Source organism: Sciurus vulgaris (assembly GCF_902686455.1).
Source record: "Sciurus vulgaris genome assembly, chromosome: 4".
Lineage (NCBI taxonomy): Eukaryota > Metazoa > Chordata > Mammalia > Rodentia > Sciuridae > Sciurus > Sciurus vulgaris.
In genome coordinates, this window is record NC_136464.1 from 118,260,129 (window position 1) to 118,281,197 (window position 21,069).

The 21,069-nt window shown below is 37.6% G+C and overlaps 1 protein-coding gene across 10 annotated transcripts in view; it reads left to right on the forward strand.

The window, feature by feature from the left end:
* The window catches only part of KLF12 (KLF transcription factor 12), a 437,715-nt gene that overhangs the window by 300,460 nt on the left and 116,186 nt on the right, over positions 1–21,069 (forward strand). For all 10 annotated transcript variants that reach the window (XR_013763670.1, XM_079138936.1, XM_079138931.1 and 7 more), the window contains one exon: positions 19,734–19,869. Coding sequence is in view for 9 of the 10 variants with exons in the window: in XM_079138936.1 (XP_078995062.1) it covers positions 19,734–19,869 (136 nt within the window). In the remaining variant the exon portion in view is untranslated. The remainder of the gene's footprint in view (positions 1–19,733; positions 19,870–21,069) is intronic.

The window sequence follows — 21,069 nt, forward strand, 5'->3', positions numbered from 1 at the left end:
GCTTAAATGCTCAGTTTATTGACTGAAGAGATAGACAAACAATTGAGTAAATGAGTGTAGCCTGCTGTACCTATCATATTCTGTGCAATATATTTCAGAATACTGTGGACACTATTGATCTGCAGTCCTGAAGTCCCAAACAAAAAGGAAACCTCCCCTGTCATTGTAAAATAGAAGGTGCCAGAACATAAAAGCTAGCAAGGTTTCTACTACCCCTTTACCCCAGTCTCTTGCTTCACCAGATATGTCCCATGTCCCAGCCATGTGCCATGACCTACCATGATGACACTCTACCTTAATCCATTAGGAAGAAAGGAAGACCTTTTCTTTCTCTGGCAAAAGTCCTGGTTCAGTGCCATCTTTTCCAGGAAGGTTCATACCAAATCGTAAGGCAATCCCCTCTCCCAGCCCCCTCCTCTCTTCTCATTGCCTCACTACTTTATCCAGCAACACTCATCATGTTTGCAGAATGAGTGGGGACCAAGCCAGAGCCAGTACTGCTGTGTGTCAGTGAGCCCTCTGTAGTTCTCCGGTGGTGTTGAGTACATATTGTTTCCGCTCTTTCCCCTGTGTGTTTTATTCCCTGGTACTTAATATTAAAGAATAATGTTTGGTGGTACATCATAGATGCTTGATATGATTTAGGTTTTAGTAGATTCTGGAGTTGATCCCCTGTGAGTGGGAAATATTCTTACGGCTTCCAAATAGTCTTAATGAAAAGATAGTGCTGAATGAAAAATATAGTCAGTCCTTACTTATTCTTTTACTCTCAGGTAAAATATTTTACCTGTGAACATAGGATAAATAATGGCTTTGATTGAACCCAGGCAATTAATAGAGTCGGTGAGGTTTCTTAGATAATAATAACGCCAATTTCATTTCCCAGTCAGGTGAAACAAATTATGCCTCCTACCTCACCGCGGTTAACTGCGTCAGCAACATGGTACCATAAAACCTGAAAACGGTGGAGTATGGATAATCCCACTATAAATTGTAATAAAAATTACCCCTCCAGACTCTATATTCTCTCCATTAAGTTCATAGACACTGTCTTTTTGTACATAAAGTTTTATGAAATAAATCGACCAGTTCTCCTGTCCTTACCAGATAGCAAGCTGTTTTGATTTAAAAGCTGATAATGGTGCAGTCAGGTTTTGGTGTTTGCAGTACGTGTTAAAAACATAAATTTCCTTTAACAAACCTTGAGTAGAAGGAAAATCCTACATTTATTTGCACGATGCTGTTAAATATCTTTGTGAGGAAGAAAAAATGATGCTTTACCTTTGTGGGCCCATGTGTTGCATCCATAAAACAAAGATTTGGTTTCCCTGCTCAGATCTCCAATCATAAAGGTGTAAGAAGTAAACCCAAGCACAAATTTAAAGTAGCTTTGTATGAATTGTGTCAAATCTTTCTTTGTTTAGAAGGAATTGTTAATTTCTTTTATTCCCCCCCACATTTATTAGTGTATTATAGTTGCACATAATGATGGGATTTGTTGTTACATATTCATACAGGCACACAATATGAGGAATTGTTAATTTGATTGTGTTTTTATCTTTTCTGAGCTAAATTGAAGAGTTCCCTAATTATCTGTGGCGTAGCCTTTGTCCTAAGTGAATATTTTAAATCAGTTCTCTATAAACACAAGGAACTTTAAACAGAGGCAACCTTTTAGAGACCTGGCTGTAGTAGTCCTCAAAGAACATGAGCTAGAAGCCGAAGAAAGTGGTATGTTCTAATAAAGGCAGAATAGGTGGCATGTGAGGTTAAAGTTGAAGAGCATAGTCTTTAATACTTAGAGCAGATAGGAATATTCCAGACCAGGAAAAGAGTGAACAGTGAGGGCTGGGGCTCTAGCTCAGTGGTGGAGCACCTGCCTCCCACATATGAGGCACTGGGTTCCATCCTCAGCACCCCCTAAAAATAAATAAATGAAACAAACATAGCGTGTTGTCCATCTATAACTGAAAAATAAAAAAATATTTTAAAAGACTATAAAAAAATTAAAAAAAATTTAAAAGTGAACAATGTGGTCATAGCATGGCAGGTTCATAAAGAATGGTATAGCTTTGCTGAAATGTTGTCTGTGGTATATTTGCACACACATCTAATTGCATATGATATAAAATATACCATGTGTGAGTCACTCACATTCTCCTCTTCTTTATAGGAAAGAACCTGAGGTCTGCACTGTTTTAGGTGTTTTTGTTTGTTTGTTTGTTTGTTGTTTTTTTTTTTTGTTTTTTTTTTTACTCTTAGCTTATATTTAATGCTTACATTTTTTGTGAATATGATTTCCTAGTTGTGCAGACACAGAAAATAGCAAATAGAAGTGGCAAAAGAAAACTATAAAGGATTACTTCTCAATCTTTTTTATAACTTCCATCCCATAAAATGTTTTTTCAGTGGGATTTTATATGTTCCCAGTAGCCACAAAAAATGTATAGTACTTCACTTTCCATAGCCTCCCTTCCTGGGGGGAAAAAAAAAGGTTCTACTGATTCTGTATTACCTATCTATAGATGCTTGATACCTAATTCTCATGTGCCAAACCTCTGCCCAAGTTAGGAAAATTCCCTTTATCTGTGAGGACAACAAGAGCAAAAAGTGGCATCCAACAAAGATACCAGGATTATTATTAAAAGAAGAACTTAAATAATCCTAGCAAGGTTTTTCTGGATGGGAGCAAATAGGCTTACACAGTTCTTTAGTCCTTGGCGATAATACTTTATTACAGCATAATAATTACTTTTGAAATAATGACCATTAGTAATGAAAGAAAGGTTAAATTATTGTTAGTCTGTTTGCAGAAGGCAACAAATTATATAATAAATCTTATAAAGATATTTATTAAAAATCATTCAAATAATAGCCTTTACTGAATGCTCCTATTTCTTCAAACTTTATGTAGGTCATCTTGAAGCCCTATGCTAACCAACATACAGGCATTATTGCCAGTCTTTTATAGGTTGAAAAAAAAAAAAAAAAAAAAAAAAAAACCTGAGACTTATGAATGTCTTCTATGCTTCTGTGCTTTACAGCTTGAAAGTGGTAGAGTTTCAAATGAAATAAATATCTAAAACTAAGTCAAAGACATTTTGCCATGGTTAGACTTGATGCTTAAACCATATGAGTTAATTATCTGTAGAACTGGTCAATATTAAATATCCCAACTTTATATTTTCTTTGATAAGCTAGCACTGGAGTTTAAATCATTTTTTTTTGGTCAGGGATTGAATTTATTTTATATGAAATCTATACATATAAAATCAAGAGAGTGTGTGTGTGTGTGTGTGTGTGTGTGTGTGTGTATTAATTGCATGAGGTAATTCCATATTTTGACATTGACATTGTAAGTAGTACAGTATCATGTATTTCCATTTCTCCAGCATCTTGCAGCATAAGAAACAGCCTCAAGCTGTAGGTTAACATTTCTAGGTGTAGGAAAATTTTGTCAAAGTGTGGTTCACTGAGTTTCAGAGATCGACATCTGTGTCGTTTTTAGACATATCTGGTCCCTGCCTGGAGCTCTTTTAAGTGGGAAATTGGTTAGAAAGAGACATGCAACACAGACATGCCTGTTCTATCTTGCTTCATTCTGATGGTGGTTATTTTCTGGAAAGAAAAAAAAAAAAAAAAAACACAAGGGGAAAAACACAAAATAAAGACACAGCCAACATTTATTATTACTGTTATAATTATATTTATTTTTCTTAGATTAATGAGTTCAATAAAATTCTGAGCACTCGCCAATAGCTAATAATCATTATAACATTAGAGTTTTAGAATTATCCTAGCTTATATAGCAGATGTTCAGAAATGCTTTCTTCAAAATTGGAAAATAAATTCTAAAAAATGTGAGTTTGGTTATGGAGAATAGCTATATAGTAAGAGCTGGCATTTTCCAGTTTTTATTTCAGTATCTTTTCTATGTTTTTTAGTTCCTTTACTCTTTATTCAGCTTACCAAACAGTAAAATTCCTTGTATTCAGTCCAGCATGTATTGGTTTCATGATATGTGGTGTTACTTTCTATTACATTCCCAAAGTCATGATTTTAATGGAACATAATCCATTTATCATCTAACAAATGAGTAGTAGCTGGTGATGTACTATTTAGTGGCATTATTGTGCCCATTGGTATAATCTCCAGTAATCAAGGTAGTATAACCTCCAATTATGTGTTTTACGATCTCATTATCCACCTTGCAACTAGTACAACTATTAACAGGCCTGTGTTTTTTTTTTTTTTTTTTTTTTTTTTTTCCTTTCCCTTCCTTGGCCAATTGTGATCATCTTTAATGTTAGTCACCAGAATAAGGTCCTGATACTAAAAGTACACCCCCTTTCAGTAATCAGCTGGTGTTAACTGTATAATTTTGTGTGATCTCATATAAATGGAAGATTAGAATTTTTTCTATTCACAAAGCTAAATAAGCCACTGAATGGTTATAAACTATTTTTCAGTGTTGTGCTCTATATTTATAACCATGATAAACATTGAGAATGCAGTCATTCTTAATAGCAGCAAGAAGATGCTATCACAGTGGCTCTGTTAAAGATGTAATATTTATTCCATACCTTATTCCAGAAAAGATAAAAGCAATATCAGCCTCATTATTACTGTTCAGTCAATAATTTAACTATTAACTGTGTGACTGTAACTATCCAGCCAGTTTATTTAGAGAGGCCTTATGTATTGGTGAGGTTTGTAATGCGTACCCAGTTCATCGCTAGGCATGGTAGAATATGCTTGTTTTAGTCAGTCTTTTTCTCTGTGTTGACCAAAGATCTGACAAGAACAATTAGAGGAGGAAAAATTTATTTGGCTTATGATTTCAAAGGTCTCAACCCATAAACAGCATTGCTCTGGGCCTAAGGTGAGGCAGCATATGATTGTGGAAGGGTGTAGAGGACGAAGGCAGCTCAGGACATGGCAATGAGGAAGTGGAGAGAGAATGCTATTCACCAGGGACAAAATATAAACTCCAAAAGCAAGTCCCCAGTGACCTGCCAGCTTCAGCCATACCTTACCTGCCTACAGGTAACACCCAGTTCATCCATTCAAGTGGATTAATGTACTGATTAGGTTAATGCTGTCATAAACCAATCATTTCACCTCTAAACTCTTTTGTATTATCCCACACATGAGCTTTTGGGGTCACCTTATAGATAAACCATAACAATGTTTGAAGTATAAATTGGCACTGTACCCTTTGTAAGCATGTCTACAAATGTAAACACATACACAGAGACATATATGTGGACATATATATGTATGTAAAATTATACCATTTTTTAGAAATGGTATACTCTACAAACTAAAAGAAATTAGTTGACTTATTAATATAAAACTCTTGGATTTTATTCCTTATGTTGTACCATTAAACTGAGAAAGGTTCTTTGTGTTATTTCAACTAACGTGACACTTATAGTGCCAATTTAATTTCTTTGTTCTCTGATTCATTTGTCAAAACTTAAATAAAATTCACATTGACAGATTCAAAAATAAGAATTAAAACAAAAACTTTAATTCCATTTTTTAACCTTTTGCCTTACCCAGTAATTTCTTTCCATTAACTTATTCATTTCATTAATGTACATTCCTGCTTTAACCATGTGTACAGTATACAGACAGTGCCTATGGTACGTTCACCATCAAATAGATAAAGCAGTCCAAACAAAAAAAAAAAAAACAAAAAACAAAATACAGGCAAGTTCAGTGATACAGAGAAGTATGGACCCCCAGAGGTAGACAACAGAAAGAAGCAGTGGACTAGGCATTTGGGAGAGCATGGCTAAGACTGCAGGAGAAGGCTGTGTCTCAGAGGAAAGTTATCAGTTACATTGTCCAGGTTGACATGAATAAGAAAGGGCAATTAAAAAGATGCAGAGTCTTAGAAAGGGTAATGCATGCTGGCAGAGAGGGAGGTAAATTTTACAAGTAGATAGGTTGATATGATTCAAATAAAGGATATAGGAGGTGGGAATGAGGCACAATGAACTGTTCATAGATGCAGTTATCGCGGGCATTGTGTGGCTCACTAAGGAGTCTATATTTAGTGAACACTGCAGGGAGACACAGAAGGTTGGAAGTAGGTGGGAGTTAACATAGTAACATTGAAGTCTGGGCGAAGAAATGTGTGTAGTAGAAATAGAAGAAAAGAGACGAGTGAAGCCAGGTGAGAATTCTGCAGGGCCTGGGCAGAGGTGGACATATGACAGAACTTATTGGCCAATTAGATTTCAAGGATGAAGGAAAAGCTGAATGGAGGATACTTCCCAGTTCCTCCTGTTATAAACTAGAGCATGTTAAAGTTCATTGGAAAAATATTTTAATCAAAAGGTTATTTTGTGAACTTGATCCAGAAAAAAAACACTGAATACCAAAGGTGAAGAAGAAGATCAAGAAAGAAGAGACATAAATTGAAGTATTCCAGAATATATCTTAAAGTATAACTCTACAGGAAGAATAGAAGAGAATGTAATATTCGGACAGGTGTCTGGAAACTTGGGGAAATTAAGAGAGATCATGAATCTCAGAGTATAGACAAGTAAAAATAAATCCACATGTACACACAGAGTGGCAAAATAGTCGAGCATGAGTCATAAAGAAAATTTGAAAAGATATTTGCGAAGGAATTTAAGGAAGACTGTCAGCAGTAACAAATGACAGAAAGCAATGGAGTAGTCTCTTCAGAAGGCTGAGGGATCCTAGAATTCTGTCCTCAGCTAAAGTACAATTCAGTGAACAGCAAAATAAAAGTTTTTTCAGACATATATTGACTGAGAGTCTACTGTTCACATAAATTTGCTAAAAGGACCAATAAAGAATATGCTTTTGACAGAAGAAAAAGAACCCTAAAGAAAAAGAGAGTTTAGAACGGGTTTTAAAAGTATATAGATAAATATCTGCATAAAGATAAATTTTGATTAACTTTTAATAGTAAACCATGTGCCCACCTTCTAGACTAAGTGGTAACTGGGGAAGGTGGGAATGTTATCAGACAGTTACAGCAGGCTAACTCTTGTGTTTGGGAGGAGAGTAGATAACTTTGGCTTCAGACTTTAAAAGAAATGTTTAAATCTGGCAGTTTAAGCTTCATAATAGGGGAAGTGGCATATTCATACAACAAGGGGAATATAAGTTGATTCAACTACTTTGGAAAGCAATTTGGCAATATCTAGTGAAACCGATGATACGCACACTCCTTAATTTTCAGGTACGTGTTTGGAAGCAACTTGCTTCAGCATTTTTAACAATGGATATTTTCAACAGCTTAACTTTCAGTCACTTACAAGAACAGATAAACAATAGTGGTCCATTTAGAAAACAGAATATGATGCAATGCTTCAAATCAAAAAGTATGAATAAATATCAAATGCCATGCTGCGTGAAAACAGTATTGTATAAGTTTACAGTATACAATATACTGTATACAGTATAGAATACAGTATTGTATACAGTTTTTAAATAAAAACATAGGTAATATTCATATCATACACAGGAATAGGAAGGATATACCCCAGGATACTATAAAAGAAGAGAACAAAATAGAAATTAAAACAAACAGTCTTTCAACTCTTTCTGTGATGTTTTGCTTTTAAAGTGTTTTGAAGGAAATAATGCAAAATATTATAATTATTTTAATCTTCCAAAAGAATGTCATATATTCATATAAATATATATACACACATAAATGTCATATATTCATATAAATATGTATACACACATGCTTGGAATCACTTAAATAAAAAATTACTTGACAAAAACTGTAAATAATTTAACTCAATTTCTGGCAAATTAATTAGAACTTAAGTACTGGATTCTATGTTTAATGACTCTTCATATTTTATTTTTTATATCAAGGATAGTTAGATGTGAAAGGTAATAAGGAGAAATAGTTTTCAGGATTGGGATTCTCCTTTCAGGAAAGAGAAAATGAATAAAAATACTGAAGAATTGACTTGACCCTGATAGTGTATTTAATCGGTCGTCTCAATGGGCAGACACACAGGAAGTCTTGCTGCTATTACTAGCAGGTGAACTTGACTAGACTATAATGAGACACTCTAGCTCTCAGGTGGCAGCTTGGCCTCAGCAAGTGTACAGTACTGAACTAACTTGGCAGCTTTGGTCAAGAAAACCAGCAAGATGATGTTCAGAACAGATATATTATTATAGCAGTATACATCTTAGAAGTTGTGCAAACATAAATGTCACTGTTTTTTACCAGTAAAGTTTTATTTCTTTTTTTTTTAATTGTAAACAAATGGGATACATGTTGTTTCTCTGTTTGTACATGGTGTAAAAGCATACCATTTGTGTAATCATAAATTTACATAGAGTAATGTTGTTTGATTCATTGTTATTTTTTCCCTTCCCCCCACCCCTCCCACCCCTCTTTTCCCTCTATACAGTCCTTCCTTCCTCCATTAAGTTTTTATTTCTATATGAAAACAAAAGCGTCAAAAATTTGTGCTTGTTTAACCACTAAACATACCAAGCTCAGGCAACACACGAAGTACCAGACATTTGCCTGGAAAAGACCTTATCCTTCCTTAGAGCCCAAATCTTCTTGAGAAAAGTCTCACATGTAACCAACACGGTGGTACATTCCTGTAATCCCAGTAGCTTGGGAGGCTTAGGCAGGAGGATTGTCAAACCCAACCTTAGCAACTTAGCGAGGACCTGAGTAAGTCAACAAGACCCATCTCTAAATAAAATGTAGACAAGGACTGGGGATGTGGCTCGGTGGTAAAGAGTTCAATCCCTAGTACCATAAAAAGAAAAAGAGAAAAAAAAAAAAAAAAAGTCTTACAAAACCAAGATGGACTTCCATAAAGAAGTTAGTGTAAAGTTAGGAAAGCAAAAACTAGTATGTACTTCGGTTTTCTTGTCCCTCCCAGCATGGCTCAGAGTGTATAACATCAGTGTACTTAAAGCACATGTTCATCGGGCCTATCTCTAAACAGAATTAGGGCTTTGATATTGCTCTTCATAACTTTAACATAGTAGACCCAGGGCCTCACAGATACAATACCTAAGACAGCTGCTTTTCACATGTAGTACTTACATTTTGTTAAGGTGGGTGAAAGTTAGAATCACATCCATGGAAGTCAGTTTGCAAATGAGCTTCCCCAGTTACAAGACTCATCTCAGTGGCCCTTTGTGTTCTCTGCCTATGGGCCACACAGTAATTATTGTGAAATGCTGGGGAGGAAGGCTTCTATATATGTGTTTATCAGTCAATCAAAGAAAGTTTTCATAAAATAAAAAAATGTGATGTGAGGATGTATGTGCACAAGAAACATATTTTGTTGTTGTTGTTCATACTGGGGATTGAACTCCAGGATGCTTAACCACTGAGCCACATCCCCACCCCTTTTTATTTTAGAGAGGCTCTCCCTATATTGAGACTGTCCTTGAAATTGTGATCCTCTTGCCTCAACCTCCTGGGTCACCGGAATTATAATTGTGCACCCCTATGCCTGGCAGAAACATCATTCTTGATGGAAATATTTTAACAGCGTGAAGGGACGCTGTGTCCATCCCTGAAGCAAAGGGTGGAAAGAGTTTGAAGAAGTCAGAAGTGAAAATGAAGATGGATAACCAAGTCTTGAAATTTATAGAGAGGTGCAACAACATGTATAAAAAATTGTCAAGTTGGAGGATTTTTGATGGTTTTTGACCTTATCTTCAAGAAGACCAAGAGTCTACTCTATTTCTAAGAGAATATATTAACTCACTGTTATATATCAAGACATCCCTTTAGTAGTTTTAAATGTATTCTGAAATGAGGCTTGGAGGGGTGGAGAGAAATAACAACATTAATTCTCAGTATGATACAATAAGTCTGCAAGCCAGTTTTTTTTTTTTAACCATTTAATTTTTAACCAGCAAAGAACCGTTCCCTGGTAAATTACTTAATGCCCACTAGCTGTACATAACAGAGGTAATACAGAAGAAAAAGTAAGTCCAAGGCAGATTTTCTGCTCTTTCTTAAATCTAATGTTCCTTAGACAAGGACTATGAATCAGTAATACTTTAAATTATTATTACAGATGTCAATCTGTGTCTTCAAGGATTCACTTTTCTCCAGTGCACAACCCAGAAAATGCAGAGAGCAAAAAGACTGAATGAGTGAAATAAGAAATGAATACAAAGGCCATGGATGAATGCTAAAGTCTTCTCCATGCATTAGAGATGAAAATGAGTTTGGTTGATCTCATTATTCCACATATGTATTCACCACAAAATCACCTTATTAATAAGTATTGTAAATCTGCTCTGCCTAAAGTAGATTCAGTTTTGACTAAAATCAATTGGAACTGGTTGGCTTGGGTTTGGAGCAGTTATAATGAATTGACAAAGTGGAAAAGTAGGGGGAAATATTGGTTCTGTGAGCTCTAAGAGAGCCCCTGGAGTTCAAGAGAATAAGGGCACAGAGCAAGAGTAGAAAAGCCTGCTTATTAGTGGAAAATTTTATGTACTTCTTTTTATCAATCTCAAAAGCCTTTTGCACTCTTAAGACAAATTTCTAGGGAGCACAAACCAATTATAAATCTGTATTTTCTTTTGACAAAGAAAAGTAGTATTAGTATGATTCTTTAGAAAAATGAAACCCTAATAACTATTTTGATAACTTTCACAAACATTAATTTTTAAGTCATATTTTAAATGATGATATTCCCTTATTGCAGTTTCTAAGCAGTAACTCACATGATAGGAATAAGAGGGATGAGGAAGTGTTTAAAATGATTTCCTGAAGGGAAAGAAAAACCTGTTAAAAGTAATTTAACTGAAAACTGAATAGAAATTATGAACATTTTTATTTCCATGTCATCCCATGGCCTGTTGAAACCCCAAATATAATATTCTAAGACTTTACAGAGTAATAGGAATTTAATGATAGTGACTTTCCCTCCACAAATGTTAATATTAGAGTGTAAGTCAGAATGTAATTTTTTAAAGAAAATGTGAATTAGATGCTTTTATCATGATATTACACAATCTCTTTCCAACTAGAGACTACTGTGATCATTTTAAGTAAAGCTTTGCATTATTACCACCATCTTCATCAGCAAATATTGCATTTACGGTGTACAAGGGAGTATGGTTGACATTGCCTCTCCTCTCAAGAAGCAGACAAAATAATAGGAATGCAAAAATAAATGTGAACTTCACTATAGTTCAAAGTGGAAAATGCAAAAATTAAATAAAAACATATGGATGCAATGTGTGGGTTGGTTTTGGTTAAAGAAGAGATGCATTTAGTTAGAAAGCAAAAGGAAGGTTTAGGAAGAAGGTATCATTCTATAGGACAGTTAGTTTTTTTGTTTTTTGGTCTTTTTGGCCATATTGTGTGTGGAAGGAAATAGCCTGATAATGCTAGATTCGGGGGTTCTGGGGTAAGCTTATGCAAGAAGCGTGAGTGTAAGACGAGTCGGAAAATGGTTGTAAGGGGCTGTAGAACCCTATTTATTAGATGATGGGACAAAATTCAAGATTTTAAATGAGCGATGATTTAAGGAGAACCTTGGAATCACCCAGTGACCGAGAGAAATGCTATGTGGGATGAATGTAGGTAGCAGGCCCTTGGGGAAGTTCAGTAAGAAAAGAATCCAGAAGAGCCATAGGGAGAAATCAACAGCAATTCCCAGTTGATTTAATGAAGGGGACAAAGGAACTGAATGACAGCCTGGAACCTGGGAGAGCAGGAGAATGACAGATCTATCCATTGTGATCAGAAGCCAAGAGGAAGAACAGGTGTGAGATGATTTTGAACATGCAGGTAGAGACATAGTGAGGAGGATAGTTGAAGGTGAGCCTAGGTTTAGGGCGAAAGTTAGAGCTGGGCGGATGGATTTGGCAGGCAGTCCCACTGAGATAGTGGTTGAAATTGGAGAAGTTGGAGAGTTGTGTGGAGTCACTGAGAGCTCATCAGTAGAGGGGAACACTGACATTCAATATCAAACAGAAAGAGGCGGCCCAGGAGAAGATCGGAGGACAGGTGATCACAGCGAGAAAAGACCCCAGAGAATGCAATAGTGTTCCACAATCCGCAAATACTTCCTCTCCAGACTGGGTAGTATTTTATGGTGAGCCATGTAGGTTCTGCAACAGCGCTCGATCCTGCTATTGTAGTGCTAAAACGGCCAGATATGAAAATAAATGAGCATGGCTGAATAAAACACTATTCACAAAAAGTGAATCAAGTTCCACAGGCCTTAATTTGCCTGAGGAAGGGGGAGAGTTTTAAGAAGAAGCTGGAAATGAAAATGCAGAGGGATAACCAGCAGGGTGGACAGCTGTGGAGAAGTCCAGCAGTATTGTGATGGAAGTGGACCTTGCGCTAGGGAATGGTAAGAGCATTATGAGGTTATTTTTGTAATATAATGGTAGCAGAAGCCATTACACTGTCAAGTATACAGATAGGGATTGGGGGAAAATGAATAAATTGCATATTATATCAACACAGTACCAATATCCCAGGATTTACAAAATTGAATTTTAAAATCTTCATTTAGAGTTGTGTGAATAATCACAGCGGCTGCAGTGGAGGCATACAGCCTCATTAACAGTAGCATGCATAATGGAAGCAAGAAGCAAGTCTTAGTCAACACCAGTAAGCAGACCAGGCACTGGGTGAGCTGTCTTGAATCACAGAGTTGACAGTACTCTGAGTCAGTCTTTCTTTACTTGTGCACGTTTCTCTCATCCTGTCTTGATAAGCTAGAAAAATAAGCCATATATGTGAACAACTGATATTCTGAAACCACGTGAAGTCTGAGTATCAGTTGTGCAAATACTTTGTGAAGGGCATGCTATATGGCCCTTTGTGTCATAAAGTACTGGGTCTTAATTGATGACTGTGTGCAGTCAGCATGAACTGATGGAAGAGGAAAAGCTAGTGCCACTTCTAAAGAACATTAATATTAATGTCACAGGTGATCCAGCTACATCCCAGCTGATAGCCAAAGGGATCTTTATCCTGTGACGTCATTCAGATCGGATCTTTCTTCTGCTCAATACCTCCAATGACTTCCCTTTACATCCAGAGCAAAGCTCACAATCCATTCTCTGTGTGTCTTCTGCTCTCTGTCCTCATCTGCTACTTTCTCCTGTTGTTGGTCCCTGCTCAGCCTACTGGCAGGTCTCCAAACATACACAACACACACCCACCTTTGCACCTGCTCTTTGCTGCCTGAAATGCCCCTTGTCCCTCAAACACAAACAAAAGCATATCAGCTTACATCTGCAGTTCTCTCCCACTCAGCTCCTTCAGGTCCCTGCTCACATGTCATCTTACCCGGGAAGCTTTTCCTGGCCACCATCACTGACACTGTCCACCTGCCTGTCGGCAACTCTAGTCACCTCCCCTGCTTCATTGTTCTCTATGGCATTTATCATTTTCTGATACCATATATGTTTGTCTTCATTTATTTACTGTCTGTCTCTACTCAGAGTGAAAACAGAAAGTTTATCCTGCTCACTGCTCTTTCGCCAGCGCCCAGGAGAGTGCTGTATAGCTCAACAGTGTCTAATGATTATCTGCTGACTGAATACATAAATGAATGTTCCGATCAAGAAGCAGTGTTTTATATATTATCAGTATGTGTTCTGCCTCACTGGGGTATTTTCAGCTTAGGTACTTATAAAAAGAAAACTACCTAATTTGAGTGGTCCCAGAGATAGCAAAGAATTTGGAAACAGTGTCACGTAAGGGGAGAGTTAAAGAAGCAGCCTGTGTACTGTTAGGGTAAAACAGGATGCTGGTTGACGTCTAAGTGCCAGGCAGGGGACTCAGTGCTTTGTGTGTATCATCTACTTTGCTGTCCACAACAGCAATGGCAGGGGAAGAATCTGAGGATTAGTGGTGCCAAATCAGTTGTTGAATGTCAGATGGTTACAAGTAACCCCAGGTTTTCTGATGCCAGAGCCATATTCTCCTCCTAGAGAGGCTCTGTGACTCTCCTTTTTAGAACAATTTTTGCATAGAATGTGCTGGAAGACTCTTCTACCCAAAGATGCTATGAATATCCCCCTCTCACGTCCCTCCCCACTTTCCCTCCCCACCTTATGCCTCCACTGCCCTGCTTCCTAGCATGAAGCAGCAGCTCTCTGAGAAGCCAAGTTTTCTCTAACTGGGGCATGTTTCAGCCTTGGCAGGACAAACAAGTAGGGCATCTGCAAGTGGCAGGCGGCCTGTCAGTGGCCGAAAGAGGGAAAAAGGACAGCCCAGTGGCATTGCGGCTGCTCCCCACCCAGCTGCCCCTCTCCCCTCCATCGCTGGTGCATGGAGAGGAGGGGATTCAGCTGTACCTTTATCTGGGACTTCTGTCCTTCTTTTAAAAAACAGTGCTGGGACTCAAATATTATGCTAAGCAAAATAAGCCAATCCCAAAGAACCAAGGTCTGAATGTTTTCTCTAATATGTGGATTCTATTCACAGTAAGGGATGGGGGTGGGAAATCGAGGTATTTTGGACTAGAGAGAAGGGTGTGAAGGGAGGGGAGGGAGCGTGGGGATAAGAATCATAGTAGAATGAATCAGACATTACCCTGTGTTCGTGTGTGATCACATGACCTGTGTAACTACATCATGTACAACCAGACGAATGAGAAGTCATACTCCATTTATGTATAATGTGTCAAAATGCATTCTATTGTCATGTATAACTAGTTAGAACAAATTAAAAAATATATTTAAACAAAAAGAAAAGACCCAAATAAAGAGATGGAACTTGTAAAAAATCAAAACCAAAACCAAAAACAGAAACAAAACAAAACAAAAACAGTGCTGGGCTCAATCCCGAGGCCTTGCATCTAGAAAATGTTAGTTTGTAAGTTTTAGGGTGTGTTCTTAAATGTTGTTGATATGTTTTAATGTTGTTGTACACATTTAATACAGTGACTTATGGAAAAACTTCCTTTCCCTTTTGAATAGCAGAATGAATAGGTTATCCCTACAGAAATTAGAAGTGCTTAGTCTTTTGACAGCACCTAGGTCGGGGTGAGTGGGTGTAAGGAGTGGATGTGGTTGCCATGTGTCTGTGCCAGTTTACTATTAGGTGGGGAAGCAAAATGTTCAAATGTGTCATGTGGGTTAAAGAGAGCCAAAAATGTGGGGTTGGTGGTGCAATCCCAGTGACTCAGGAGGCCAAGGCAGGAGAGTCGTGAGAGGCCAAGGCAGGAGGATCTTGAGTTCAAAGCCAGCCTCAGCAACTAAGTGTGACCCTCCCTGTCTCCAAATAAAATTTTAAGAAGGCCTGGGATGTGGCTCAATGGTTAAGCGCCCCTGGGTTCAATCCGCATTACCAACTAAAAAGAGAGCCAAACATATGACATGTAGAGCTTTGGGTGACCACATGCCTGAGAGGATCCACCCACATGAGCCTCCTGTCAAGTATGGGCTTGAGAAAAGGGACAGCAAAGCTTTGTTTACCTGAACAATAATACCAAGCAGATGGACCCTTAGAATCAAAGAACCTTGCCTGGCAAAATTGATGAATCAAAGATGGCCCTAATGTCAAAACACCTGTAAATACGTTTTAAATATTCTGAATTGAAAAGTGGATGGTGTACAATGTAGTATGTAGCTTTTCTTTTCCTTCTTCTATTAATGTACCGTTTAAGCTTTTGTCACTTAAGGCAGATTGCCACTTGGCAAGAGAGTAGCACGGGTAGGCTGGCTGTAACTGTAGCTGCATTTTGTGTACATCATTGCTAGGAAATCTCTGGAAGGACCTGGGAGAGTTAACATGACATCTTGATTTTATACTGCTGCCCAGGAAATCATCCCAAAACTTAGTGGATTAAAACAGCAACTATCTTCTTGGTGCATGATTCTGTGTGTCAGACATGCGGGGCAGGTTTAGTCAGGCAGTTTTCATTTTGGCTTCACATGGTTAGTTACTTGGTGGCTGGAATGTGGCTGGTCTGACATGACTTCCTTTTGTGGCTGCTGGCTGGGATTGTCTGCCCTGCCTGCTGAGCAGCTTGTCTCCTAGGGGCTCTCCTAGGTATATTCACTTGCTGGCTAGGTTCTAAAGACAGCAAGAGAAAGAGGAAACCCAGTGTACAAGTGGTTTTGAATCTTCTCCTTGTGTCCTATTTGCTAATATCCCATTGGCCATATCAAGTCATACTATAAGCCCAGGCATTATAAAAAGTGGCCCCGCAAGGGTGCGGACACAGGGAAATGTGGTACACTGGGTAACTCTATAGTAACAATCTCCCATAACTGGGTATTTGAAAGTCAGCAGGTTCAAATTCAGGTGTTGGGATTCTGTGCTTATCTTCCTGGGATTTTGTCACATGGACTGAAACTCATTCAGGGTTCCAGACACCTTCAACTCCAGGAGCTGGTTTTCCCAAAACTGATCCCATTTAATCTCCAAGGTAATTTCTGAATGTTGATAGATCATCTCCTGTTCTACTTAGGGAAGTAAATTTTTTGTTGTTGTTCTGGTTGCTCAGGTAACTTTTTTATTGCCCCCAAATAAGCACCCCAGAGAATTAGGCCTTTATAAATGGAATCAGATGTGCAAAGACTAATGGAGGTGAACTAGGTTGGATATCCCTATTCCACATTTAATAAAAATAGAGTGGAATTATACAAGTATGTAAATAAGCTAATCATCTGACCTAATCAGCAATGCAGATTTTAAAAAGCCTTTCTAATTACTTCCTCAGCTTGGCTGAAGGTATGGGTAAAAACAGTTTCCAGCATGGTGGTAGCAGATGTATTTCATAATATTTGTTGAAAATATTGGAAAGAAATCCCCAATTATGATACCCTGAAAAGTACATCAAAAAGGATATCTTATTTAACATATTTTATACTTTGAATAAGATATAAACATACATAATTTAGATGATCACAACTTTCACTCAAGTTATTTGAAGTGCTTCATACAGTTAGACGTGAACTTTGAGAGCCAGATTGCTTCTTGGTTCACTGCCTATATCTTCCTTGGTTTCTATTGCTTACCTATGAGAACTCCAGCTACTTTGGACAAAATGACTCCTAGAATATTTTTCCTTTGGCTATTTGCTAATTAGGTACCTTGGCAAAGGTGTCTTAGTGTGTGATGTTGGGACAGCTTTAAATTTACATTGTTGACATTTACAGGCATATGTAATACCATACAATATGGTATTCATTTTCTTGGCTGGCTTTGAATAGTTAAGAACGGCTGTTAAATGAATCATTCTAGAACAGACTTGCCCAGAAAGAAACTATCTATGAATTTCTGGCTGAAATGCCTGTATCTTCCAAACAGTCCTGAGCTGGATATTCATCTTTACTTTCCATTCTGTGAGCCGCTCAGTGTCTTCCCAGTATGGTCATGGATTGCTTAATGATACTTCAGTCAGCAACAGACCATGCATACAGTAGTGGTCCCATAGATTATTTCACCTAGTGGTCTTGTAGCTGTCTCAGTTTTTGTAAGCATCCTCTTTAATGTCGGTACAAGGGTGAACTCTCCTAACAGTATATTTCTCAGAATCTAACCATGTTGTTAAGTGAAGCATGATAGTATATTATTTTAATGGACGTTAGCTGGAGCCAGTTTCTGTTCCTCTGGCCAAAATAAAGCTTAAATGATATGGTACTTCAAGTGCCATTAGTTGAATGAGTAGTTAAGCTCTATGTTATCAATTGGTGGTAGAACTTTTTGCTTTGTCCCCTTCTGAAGTATCTTCTCTAGAGATCAGATAGAAAATAAAGACTTTTTGTCTTACACTGTATGCTACAAAGCAAACATTCAAAAACTCTTAATGGATTTCCTCCATAATTCCTGGCATTTGGAAAAGTGAAGGCTATATTTGAAGAAGTTATGAGTGCAGTCACATGACAGTGAATTGTTTTACTTGAGAATAAGGCCAAAAAAATATGGATGATCCAGCATATGACTGAATTTCTTCATTAGTGTCTAAAGTCAGGAGGTGAACAGTTGAACTTCGTAAGGTATAACAGCTTTCTATGTATATAGACTCTTAGATCTTTAGGCCAGTTTTTCAACCTGGGTACTATTGAGATTTTATACTGGTAAGTTTTTCATTGTGGGAGACCCATGCTCTCATGTATTTTAGGATATTTAGCATATCCTTGACCTCTTGCCCACTAGATGCCATCAGCATTGTCCCCTTCCCCACCCCCAGTTACAATAAACCAAAATGTCTCCAGATACTGCCAGCATCTCCTGGGTGGCAAAACTGTCTTCAGTTGAAGTCTACTTCTTTAGCTTGTTTAAATTATTTTCTCTTTAATTCATCCAATATGCACTGAGTGCTTCCACTGTGCAAAACACATTTTGGTTTATATATGTACACAATACAGGCAGAATGTTTGTCAAATACACTAAAACACACTGGGTTCAACAGAAGCCAGTTCCTTCCAAACAACTTTAATTAGGAATCCGTGGGAACTCTCTAGGTATAGTTTTTCCAGCCTTAATGTAAATATTGTGTACAATCACAAGAAATTGCCTGTTTGTGAATAAAAAAAAATAGTGAAACATCAGCATTTTCATATGGTTCTATATAATGTATAATAGGTAGTAATAGCAAAATGAGAAGAAAGAAAGATACCTTTTTACCAAATGTCATCCTAACCGTGATTTTAAATGTATTCGTACCCAAGCATCATTGTAACCATGATTTGAAGTACATTTGCTTTCTTTTGTTTAAGTAGTGGTGCTTTTGGAAGTCTTATGTAGATGCCTTTGAGGAGTGGCAGTCTGGGTTAGATCAGGGTGGATTGAAGTTGTATGTTTTAACAACACAGTTATAAACTAGTACAGTACTTTTAACTCAGAAAGTGTGCTTGCTTTGTTCTTGAAGTGAAGGCTGATGGAAATTCTAGACAGTGGTTGCTAAAGTTGTCATATCAAAAAGGAAACAGAAACAAACTCTTGATTTAAAACAGTATGGGTGAACACTTTAAATTTTAACAGCAACCTCTCATTGAAAGGATCTGATGATGATCCTGGTCAACAGGGTCAGAGCATCAGTTTCTTGCCTTGGCAAGTTCATGGTTAGAGAAGAATCATACCTGGAAATGCCTTTTTTGAAAAATGAACTCAGGATGGTGATATAGAGCACCTGTTAGCACATATAAATAGATACTCCAAAGGCTGCCACCTCTGTCATTTTATGCACTCAAATCTCCACAAATGGCAGTGAAGAACTGGGAGACAGCAGCTCACTGAAAGCATGAAAAGTACCTAAAACTTTCATTGGTGCCAACTTTGTTCTCTTTTAAACTTAGGAGAAGCAAGAAGCAAATAATACCTCCTCTACTTCATGCTCTCTCCCTTTCAGGGAAAGTGCTAATGAGCAGTGAGGTGGCCAGAACTCTGGCAGCAGATGCAAGGAGGAGGAGAAACCAGAGGGCGGGACAGTAGCTCATGAGCGACATAATCAGCTTTTGACCACCCAGGAGTTGGTAATGTTGCAGATTTTATAGTTTCTGTTCTGTCATATGGCCCTGACACTCTTGGGAGCTGATGTAGGTTTTGCAAATCAAATGAACAAGGGAAAAAGAGTCAGTTGAGTGATCAGTACATAAGACACATAGCTTTTGCTAATTCCTGTAATGTCTAGAGAATTCCATGTGTGTGATAATGCACAGAAAAGATATTCCATGCTTGATGTTGGTCCAGGGCAAGGTTAACTTCTGCACACTAATTTTAATTCATTATATATGCCTTTTTTCCCCAGCACAAATGGACCCCCGAGGCCTATCTCCCAGACAAAGTAAAAGTGACAGTGATGACGATGACCTGCCAAATGTGACCTTAGATAGCGTTAATGAAACTGGATCTACGGCCCTTTCCATAGCCAGAGCAGTCCAAGAGTAAGTATCATGTTCTCAGGATGAAATAAGAATTGCCAAGGGGATCAATGAAGGCTGGGCACTGTAGCATCTCCAGGTCCCCAGACCTGTCATTCTAGCTCCGAACTGGCACACCCGTCCTCATCCTTCCACTCAGCCTGTGCTCTTTGGGAGGAGATTAGGGCAAAGAATGGAGTGTCTCAAAAGAGTTGGGAGTTTGTGTTCTGATTAGATGTGAAACCTCTGTGCATCTTTCCTAATACCTGCGCATCCTGCTTACCTGTGGGGGTGGGGGTGTTCATTTTGAATGTCACTATCTGATTATCATCTTCATTATTATTCATGTGCAAAGTCAAGGGAAACAAAGTGTGGCACATGTCATGGTCTTGTTTTGGTAGGAAATTACAGAAGAGCTTTTCAGAAGATTTAAATTTGAAAGATAACATGTTAACCCTTTGAAAAATTGGGCTCTTGTATAATTTTTAAAGGGATTTCTCTCTCACTTATCTCACACAGACCCATGGGGTTAGATCATGGGCCTTGGTTATTTGAAAATAGCTGCTTTTCTATCAGTGTCAACTTTTTTTTGTAGACTTGAACCCATGCCAGTGCATTTCTTTTTTTTTTTTTTCCTGTAGAATATTATTGCCAGCTTGAAGTTATAATTGATAAAATTGTATACATTGAGAGTCTACCATATGCTGATTTGATACACGTATATGTTGTGAAATGATTTCCACAATGAAGTTAATCCACAGTCCATCACCTAGTGTGGTTACCTTGTTGTTTTTGCCAAGAATGCTTAAGATATCATTTAAATATTTAAAATATACAGTATTATTAACGATAATCACCATGCTATATACCAGATCCTCATAACTTACTCTTTTTTATAAGTGAAAGTTTGTACTTTTTGACCAGCATAACTTCATTTTCCCCACTTCCTCACCGCTCCAGCCTCTGTCTGCCACCATCTCTATTTCTGAGTTCACATTTATTCATTCCTTCATTCGTTTTTGTAGATTCCATGCATAAGTGATAGCTCTCTGATCTGCTTGATATCCCCATTTTCAGGCCATAGTATTTTATATGGCAACACAAATGGCCTGTCTTTACTACTGTTATGAAAGTTGTATGTGTATATTAAGAAATTCTGAATTTGGTATTCATGTCAGTGATATCCATTAGAGGATCAGTAAAGAATATAGTGAGCTGTCACCT